Source organism: Alosa alosa, chromosome 7 (genome assembly GCF_017589495.1).
Source record: "Alosa alosa isolate M-15738 ecotype Scorff River chromosome 7, AALO_Geno_1.1, whole genome shotgun sequence".
NCBI classification, from domain to species: Eukaryota; Metazoa; Chordata; class Actinopteri; order Clupeiformes; family Clupeidae; genus Alosa; species Alosa alosa.
The window spans coordinates 14,754,836-14,764,576 of NC_063195.1; the positions used below are offsets into that span (position 1 = coordinate 14,754,836).

Here is a 9,741-nt window from a genome sequence, read left to right on the forward strand (position 1 = left end):
TAGTGTGGATGGGGGGGCTGTCTTAATAAAACTGCATGATCTACGGACCTAGTGTGGATGGGGGGGCTGTCTTAATAAAAATGTACAGGCCTTGTGTGGATGGGGGAGACACTCCCACTTGCTTCCTGTCATTCTCCGCTGTCCTATCGAATTAAAGGCATACAAAAGCCCAAAAAAATCTACAAAAAAAATATATAAAACTGCTGCTGCTCCTGCTGTCCTTGGATATTTGTATTTATTTATTTTTTGCCACAGGACAGAGTAAACATTTTACAGTCTAGTGCAGAGTTAGCCTTCCTGCACACAAAGACTTTTCAGTCCAGTCCTTTGCTTGTGCTTTCCGTCTCTTTGTCAACAGATTTATATAAGACTAGTACAGTACATGTGCGTAATGCCATTGTATGATCCACTGAGTTCCATTAGAAGGCCATGACACACCTCTGAAGGCCAGAACACATCGCTGAAGTCCTTCTGAGAGCTCATCCAGGGTGTTTATCAGGGGCTGGTCATTTCCCATCGACAAGGGAAGATGGATTCAGCACTGCTGTCACTATCAGACAATACCTTTTTTGGTCAATGCTAGGCTTCTATTTACACCGTGTTCGGTGACTTCCTGTTGCTCACACAATTGGATTATTCTATCAGTCATTTACCTTTGATAATACACTATATTTCATCAAAAGATATATATACACAGGGTTGGGTTGTTTTTGAAATGTCTTTATAACTCTTCGCTTATTGTGTAATGTGTTTTGCTGTGATAAGATTTTAGAAAAAGTAATGCTTGTTAGTGATTGTAAAAAAAAAGAAAACTTAAAACACTACATTAGTCATACAAATTAAACAGCTTAGTGTCGTTGGTATGACCTCTGTGAGAAGGGACAAACTTCCAGCTTGTAATAAATTAGACAACTTCAAAAACACTTTGACAGCCTATCTCTCTCTCTCTCCTTCACCCTCTCTCGTTCACTCTGTCTGTCCTACACCCTCTCTCTTTCTCCTTCACCACTCTGTCTCTCTCCCCTACAGTACACCCTCTCTCTTTCACCCTCTCTCTCCTTCACTCTCTCTTTCTTCCTCACTGTCTCTCACTCTCTCTGTCAAGTTGTGCCTAGTGTTCTGTGCAAAATCCTCAACTTGAAAAATAGAAGGACATCTATGGAGATTAAGAATGCTGGATTCCACTCAATGACTTGAGAAATAAACTGTGGCTTTGTTTACTCGTTTTGTTTCTTTTATTTTCTTTGAATTCAGAGGCAGGCATATGCAGTCACTTCACATTCAGCAGTTATGAACAGTCATTTTTCACCAGGTGAAAAAACCGTCAGTCTCTCCAGCTTTTAAACGTCCCAGATTGCACAGAACTTCGTGAACATACGCAGGTAACTCTTCAGCGTTTTCTTTGCATTCGTCAGCGTCTGCTCTATTGTTTGCTGTCGCGTCTCCACTACTCACTCCCGCTTAGTATTTAATTGACCACCTGTGCCTTGGAGGTGTGTCGCTCACGTTGCATTGCAGACTGAACCCAATGGGAGGAGATTTGATTGATAGCTTCAGCCGACTCCTCTCCGCTAACCTGACTGAAAGTGAAATCACCACTGTTTTCTCTTTTCCTCATGCAGCTTTCTTCCCATTATTCCCAAACTACTTCCTAATTAGAGTTTGACTTCACACTCTCTCTCCTCCACCCTCGCTCTTTCACTCTCTCTCCTTCACCCTCTCTCTTTCACTCTCTCTCCTTCACCCTCTCTCTTTCTTCTTCACCACTCTCTCTCCTTCACCCTCTCTCTTTCGATCTCTCTCTCCTTCACCCTCTCTCTCTGTCCTTCACCCTCTCTCTTTCTCCTTCACCACTCTGTCTCTCTCCCTACAGTACACCCTCTCTCTTTCACCCCTCTCTCCTTCACCTCTCTCTTTCTTCCTCACTGTCTCTCACTCTCTCTGTCAAGTTGTGCCTAGTGTTCTGTGCAAAATCCTCAACTTGAAAAAAATAGAAGGACATCTATGGAGATTAAGAATGCTGGATTCCACTCAATGACTTGAGAAATAAACTGTGGCTTTGTTTACTCGTTTTGTTTCTTTTATTTTCTTTTGAATTCAGAGGCAGGCATATGCAGTCACTTCACATTCAGCAGTTATGAACAGTCATTTTTTCACCAGGTGAAAAAACCGCCAGTCTCTCCAGCTTTTAAACGTCCCAGATTGCACAGAACCCATTGAACATAATGCAGGTAACTCTTCAGCGTTTTCTTTGCATTCGTCAGCGTCTGCTCTATTGTTTGCTGTCGCGTCTCCACTACTCACTCCCGCTTAGTATTTAATTGACCACCTGTGCCTTGGAGGTGTAGTAGCTCCACGTTGCATTGCAGACTGAACCCAATGGGAGGAGATTTGATTGATAGCTTCAGCCGACTCTCTCCGCTAACCTGACTGAAAGTGAAATCACCACTGTTTTCTCTTTTCCTCATGCAGCTTTCTTCCCATTATTCCCAAACTACTTCCTAATTAGAGTTTGACTTCACACTCTCTCTCCTCCACCCTCGCTCTTTCACTCTCTCTCCTTCACCCTCTCTCTTTCACTCTCTCTCCTTCACCCTCTCTCTTTCTTCTTCACCACTCTCTCTCCTTCACCCTCTCTCTTTCGATCTCTCTCTCCTTCACCCTCTCTCTCTGTCCTTCACCCTCTCTCTTTCTCCTTCACCACTCTCTCTCATACACCCTCTCTCTTTCACTCTATCTCCTACACCCTCTCTCTTTCACTCTATCTCCTTCACCCTCTCTCTTTCGATCTCTCTCTGTCCTTCACCCTCTGTCTGTCTCTCCTTCCCCTCCCACTCTCTCCTACACCCTCTCTCTTTCTCTCTCTCTCTCTCTCCTTCAACCTCTCTCTCTCTGTGTCCTTCACCCTCTCTCTCTCTCTCCTTCCCCTCCCTCTCTCTCCTCCCCTCCTCTCTCTTTCTCTCTCTCTCTCTCCTTCCCCTCCCTCTCTCTCCTTCCCCTCCCTCTCTCTTTTCTCTCTCTCTCTCTCCTTCCCCTCCCTCTCTCTCCTGCACCACTCTCTCTTTCTCCCCCCACTCTCTCCAGCTTGTGGTTTCAGCTAATATCAGTGTGTCCAAAAAGAGGACATGAAAGTATTTGCTGCTGCAGAGAGGAAGCTGGCAGTCCCCTGCTGGCCTCCACTCTGTCCAGAGTGTCACAGTCTTAGTGACAAATCATGTTGACCTTTAGCCACTTGTGGTTACCATTATTAAGTGCATCACAATCTAAAATGTGTTTTATTGCATGATAATGTGTTTAGAGTTTTGCAAAAAGAGTCTATGCGATCTAAAAAAGTATTTTGTATGTCAAAAAGTGCTTTATATGTCAAAACTGTTTAAGGTTTTGCCAAAAGGGTGATTGATTCTGGGAATGTGTGAAAAACTCTAATCTGGCCAGAGTATCACAAAGTACAAAACCTATTTCAGTGATGAAATGTATCATGAAGTCAAGTTATGAATATCTAAACACTGGGCAATTTGAGGCCTTTATTTAAAAAAAAAAAAAAGTTGCGGTCAGATGTACACGATTACATCTTTTCGACGTGTGTACTGTGGGAGGAGGGGGAAAAAGGAAGAGGGGTCGGTCGAACTTAAGACACAGACAGCCACAGACCGTCAACAGTGAACTTATGCGGCCTCAGCCAACACCACTTTTTATACATGGACAGCCATAGACCGTCAACAGTGAACTTATGCGGCCTCAGCCAACACCACTTTTTATACACGGACAGCCACAGACCGTCAACAGTGAACTTATGCAACCTTAGCCAACACCTTTTTTTACATATTCTTTTTTTTTTTAAGATCAGACTAAAGTTATGCAAACTTCCTTGAACAGACCATATCTGAAAAGAAAGTCAAGATGATTCTGCTATTATTGTCAATCTTCCTCCTGATCTCAGGTAAAATATTTTAATTTTTTTATCTGTACAAAATGTGCAAATTTAATGGAATTGTTTAAACACCACAGGGCCAAAGTCACATATTATTAGATAGATAGATAGATAGATAGATACTTTATTGATCCCCAAGGGGAAATTCAAGAATTGTATGATATGCAACATGTACACATTGAATACATGTGGAATTCATCTAGTAAAATGTTACATTTCTTTCTGAATATGGATGTAGGCTACCTATTGATATGTAAATAGTTTGGTTCCAAAACACTAGTTAGTTAGTTAGTTTATTAGTTATCCCCTTAGGGAAATTATTTTTCACATTTTCCATACAGCTTTTCATCCTGCATGGTCACAGGCACAGAAAGGCACATATGAACACAGATATAGGAATGACATACATACATACACATTACATACATCACAGGCAATTGACACAGACTTTTACATAAAATATTGGGGGTTTCATGGGAAAAACATACATTATTGCACTGCATATATTTTTATCTGTGGGGCTTTGTGTTGTTGAGTATTTGGATTAGGCTTCTGCTGAAGCGGGCTTTATTGCACCTTATGCTACTAAACCTCCTGCCAGAGGGTAGGGGTGAGAAGTAGCGATTGAGTGGGTGGGTAATGTCCAGGGATATTGAATGAGCAATATGTGCGATGGCCTTGGTGTTTAGTTCTTGTAGGTTTGGGGTATGCAGACCTATTATTTTGGTGGCAGTATTGGTTAGTTGGGTGAGTTTGTTACGGTTTTTTACAGTAAGGATGTTGAAGAAACAGGTGGAACAGTATAAAAGGATGGGTTGGACAATGCTGGTATACAGTAGTAGGAGTAGATGAGGGGCAACATGAAGTCCTTTTAGTTTGCTCACTGCCGACAGTCTTTGGTTTCCAGTGCTGACAGTCTTTGGTTCACATATCTCCATTTCTTTAAAAATACATTAACAAATCATGTTATTTAATTGTGTATTTTTTAGGTAATATCAATACTATTGCAGTTTTGCTATTTTGATTTAGTAAAAATAAATCAAATAACAATAACCCAACTACAGTTGCACTAAAATGACCTGGAAAACAATATGTAAAAAAAATATTCATGAAAATTTGTTGAAATAGAGATAGCGTTTTGGAACCAAACTCTTCATGTAGTCAACATTAGCAAATGTGCCGAGTAATTAAAAAAAAAAAAAATCAACTATTTCTGTCACTATATGGCAGCTTGGTGTGAAGCAGTATTAAGGGCCGGCATCCTGGGAGGAATAAAGAACATCTACTGTCCGTACCAGCCACAGTTCAGCATGGTGCCCAAGCACCTCTGCCATAAGCAAACTGACACCAACTCTTACATCATCGCTTCCACTGACAGAGTAGCCAATCCTCAGGGCAGATTTTTCATATATGATGACCAACAACGCAGAGTTGTCACGGTTACCATCACTCAGGTGTCTGACAGTGACACTAGGGAGTACTGGTGTGGAGTTTTCGACTCGACTGGGAAATTTGTCTTCTTTGAAAAAGTGGACTTTTGGGGTGAGCATGAAAAAACTCAATTAATTTAAAATAATGAAAATATACCGTAGATACTGTTAAGTTATGTTATTACTTGTGAAAGGTCATGCAAGAAATTAAATGTTATATTAAGTTGTCAAATACTTCCATTGTTATTTTCCAAACTAAAATGATCTCTCTATCTCCCAGTTCAATTCAATTCAGTGTGCTTTATTGCCATGTGCATTAATATTGGCAAACAGCATTCAGAAATATACAACTCTGTTTCTGTCTGTGTCTCTCACACACACACACACACACACACACACACACACACACACACTCACACTCACACACACACACACATGCACACACACACACACACTCACACACACACACACACACACACACACACACACACACACACTCACTCACACACACACACACACACACACACACACACACACACACACACACTCACTCACTCACTCACACACACACACACACACACACACACACACACACACACACACACACACACACACACACACACACAGCCATGCCACTGACTGGACACATAGGAGGTGAGGCGGTGATCCGATTCTTGTACGGCCCGGGATATGAGCAAAAGACAAAGTACCTCTCCAGACCAGGCACAAAAACCTCCCGTCTCATTCACACACAACGCGGCCATACTAGAGCTGACAACGACAAGTTCTCCCTCTACGACAACACCATGGCGAGGACACTCACCGCGACCATCAGAGGGCTGCAAGCAGAGGATTCTGGGAAATATGTATTTGGAATGGAGAATGCTGGACGCTATGTTGAATGGCCACTGGCAGTTAAAGGCTGTATGTTATGATATTTTATTGTAATTGCAATGCCACGCTTGCATCCATGTAATTTGTGTAACCTATCAGAGAGCTCTAATTGAAATGGTGGGTGAAGTGCAAAGTGTATAGCAACAAGCAAAGTGTATGTGCAGGGCATTATGCTGACTCATCCATTTTTGGGCTATAGCTATTCAGTGTGGCATTTGGGGGCATTATGCTGTCTCATCCATTTTTATGGTAAATGTCTTAGCCCATTGTGTTATCTTAGTAAATTGATTTACACCATTTCATAGAACTGATCCTTCTGATTACAACGGTATGTATATCCCACTGATGGTATGTATTATACTCAAGAAATACGTTTTTTTTTGTGTGAGGAGGTCATCCAGCACCAAACATAAAATGTTCGGCACGGACACGAAAGGGTTAATATAGCTTCAGTTAAACTCAAGCATTTGCACTGTGTCAATCATTCAAATTAGGGTTTAGTCTTATCTTGCTGCATTCAAAGCAGAGTCAGTATTGACTGTGTAGCGTTCTCCTTCTGTCATTGGCAGTGACTGTGGTGAGCTACTATGAGGGGCGTTCCGTGGATATATCCTGCAAGTATCCGAGAACGAGTAAGAAGAGGAGTAAACACTTCTGCCGAGGAAAAGATCCAGTAGAGTGTTTGGAGCAAGGGCTGTCGGGAGATGGCAGACTCACTTTAAAGGACCTTGTTGCTGACCAAGTCTTCATAGTAACCATCTCTGACCTCACAGCAGAGGATGCTGGGATATACTGGTGTGTGGAGTTTACTGACAAAGGACCTGAGTTTACGTCAGCCATTCAGTTAACTGTCAAAAAATGTGAGTGCATTTCCTATCAGCACAGCTATAAATAGTCCTATTGAATGCAGCCAATTACATGTCATCTCCCTCTCTCTCTCTCTATCCATCTCTCAGTTTCCCCCCAAACAGATTCAGGTTCAGATTCCCCACAAACACCCAGCGGCTCAGACACCAACTCGGCCATCTGGGTGCTGGTCCCTGTCGTGGTGCTGCTGCTGTTGGGCATAGGCCTCCTGGTGGTGGTCAAATACAAGAAGACATCAGAACGTGGTGAGTTCATTTTTAATACAGAATTTGTAGATTCGCCTTGTCTCTGATATGAGCTGCCATACATTTTGAAGGGCATTTTGCTTTTTAGTATGAATATATGTGCAAATGAATTAAGTTTTGCACAGGAAAAGTCTGATTCATACGTTCCACAGCTGTTCCACACATGCTACATTTAGCTTATAGCACAGTAAGCCAATTCATATTTAGATGGAGCTGGTAAAATGTTTCATATTTTTACTCCATGATAGAGATGTACTTTTCTGGGCCGATTCCGATTTTTCATAGAGTTTGTCCTGCCAATACCGATTTTAGCCGATTCCGATGTCATTTTTTTAACCACATTACAGCTCACACAAATATTTATTTTCTATCTTTTCTTTAATAGAGCACTATAACATACATTTAATCAACTTTTCAGCAATGGAATGGCTGTTAAAAAATGGAACAGGTGAACAATCAGATTCTTCTGGGGGTACTCTGCCATATGTATGCGGTGAATAATAATGAGTAATTTCATTGTGTTCTAAATGTCTGGTAGCATCTACCTCAACAGATGATCAGATGGACACAAACACAGCAGGAAATGCACAGGTGAGTAATATAAACAGCACAAACATTAAAAAAATAAGCAACATACACTGGCCTCCATTACTGTTTCATTGAAGTTCTATTAACCACAGAGACTTCAATGTTAGCATTTTTAATAAACAAATATATATATCTGCTCATCTCACTTTATTTTTATTAAAGTCAGTTTTAGGAGAATAAGGTGGGATATCATTTTGAATGTTGCTTTCTAAAGGGAGTTTTTCTCTTTCCAGGAGACTGTTTATTATGCGAACAATGAGGTACAAGCCCGTGTTAGGACCCAGGCCAACCCCCCAACACCTCCTGGAAGGGTCAACAGACCCGATTCTGATGATGTGTACCAGAATTCCGACAGGGTGGAAGACATTCCGCCCTACCTGACAGTGATTCCATGACCCAGTCAATGGAATTCCCACCAAAGTTCCCAACACAGCTAATCAAACTTTGTGCAATACAACAAAGTATAGGACCACCACAAGGACACACGTTCAGTTTCAGAAAATTACCAATTCTAAAATGTATGTAATTTCATATCTAAGCAAGCATGCACACATGTGTGCACACACATTGCCACACACACACAAACGGTGATTAAGGAATTGCAGACATAAGGAGAGAAATTGAGAAGAGATTCATTGTCTACAGAGAGACCATGCAGCAACTAGTTGCAGTCATATGCTGTACCAATATATGGTACATCTGGTTTACATAGTTTCCGCTTATTGAATCTCATTATGTTGTGTACTGTAGCTTGTGCACTGTAGCGGCCCTTCTAACACAATAAATTAGTGCTATTTTTGAGTAAATGCAATAAAACCCAAATTGTGTGCTTATGTATATTACTATAGAGAAATTAATGATTAACTATAAATGTAATGCCACATGAATTACAATAGTGGATGGAAAGCGGCTGGCTTAATATTGGTGGGGAGATTCCTGAAAAAAACAAAAAAAAACATTGAATCACTTAATCTTTGAGTTCATACAAACCCTCATACCAAAAAACCTTGTGTGTCAAGGCGTTCTTGTGATATAACACTCAAGGTGTTTTTGACCTTGACATTTGACCTCCAACATCAATTCCCTTCATCTTTGAGTCCATACAAACACTCATACCAAATTCCAGGCATGTATGTCAAGTCATATTGAGATATCGCGTCCAGAGTATTTATGTACTTGACCTTTGACGGTTGACCTCCCAACATCAACTCACTTCATCTTTGAGTCCATATAAACACTTGTGCCAAATTTGAAGCATATGCGTCAAGCCGTTCTGGAGATATAATGCACAAAGCATGAGATATGGCTGTGACTTTTATTTTGACACACTGGAAACACTTAAACAGGATGTGTAGTTTTAGGGAGCACCAGATTGTATGCATTAGAAGCTGAAACATTTGGATTCACAGGTGACATCTGTGCCAGTGTTCTGATTAACCCGGGAACTACTCTGGGAGCTTAACGAGCGCAGCTGGCTTTAGGCCATTATGTCAACACAGCCATTCAAGTCTATGGGGGAAAAAATAGCTTTTAAACATTTTTAATCCCTTATTTCTCAAAACTTTTAAAAAAATCTGAAACAATAACTCTCTTGCCCCACTCCAGACCTACACAACGGTTATTTCAACATGTCTGTACGTTAAGCGGTTAGAGTCGCATTCATTCTTGAAAAGGTAAAAATTAAAGGTTATAATAAGAAGAAGCCAGGAGATTTCAAGATAGTGGATTCCATCCAGCTATAATAAATATAAAGTGCTATACTATAATAATAATTATAACTATAATA

At 41.0% G+C, this 9,741-nt stretch overlaps 1 protein-coding gene across 4 annotated transcripts; it reads left to right on the top strand.

The window, feature by feature from the left end:
* Positions 1 to 3,684: 3,684 nt before the first annotated feature.
* Positions 3,685 to 8,766, top strand: LOC125297923 (CMRF35-like molecule 8). Of its 4 annotated transcripts, XM_048248490.1 has the most exons (8): positions 3,685 to 3,940; positions 5,162 to 5,473; positions 5,989 to 6,285; positions 6,825 to 7,115; positions 7,212 to 7,367; positions 7,753 to 7,815; positions 7,906 to 7,958; positions 8,189 to 8,766. In XM_048248490.1, the coding sequence occupies exons 1-8, from the start codon at positions 3,901 to 3,903 to the stop codon at positions 8,348 to 8,350; spliced, it is 1,374 nt and encodes a 457-aa protein (XP_048104447.1). In that variant the 5' UTR covers positions 3,685 to 3,900; the 3' UTR covers positions 8,351 to 8,766. The 4 variants fall into 4 exon arrangements, with proteins under 4 accessions (XP_048104447.1, XP_048104448.1, XP_048104450.1 ...); XM_048248491.1 differs by lacking the exon at positions 7,753 to 7,815; XM_048248493.1 differs by lacking the exons at positions 5,162 to 5,473; positions 5,989 to 6,285.
* Positions 8,767 to 9,741: the final 975 nt, after the last annotated feature.

Excerpts from the sequence above, each read along its gene's own strand:
- LOC125297923 (XM_048248490.1), top strand. The coding sequence starts at position 3,901 with ATGATTCTGCTATTATTGTCAATCTTCCTCCTGATCTCAG. Across the intron at positions 7,116-7,211 it reads TCAGTTAACTGTCAAAAAAT|TTTCCCCCCAAACAGATTCA; the intron begins GTGAGTGCATTT and ends TCCATCTCTCAG. Across the intron at positions 7,368-7,752 it reads CAAGAAGACATCAGAACGTG|AGCACTATAACATACATTTA; the intron begins GTGAGTTCATTT and ends TTTCTTTAATAG.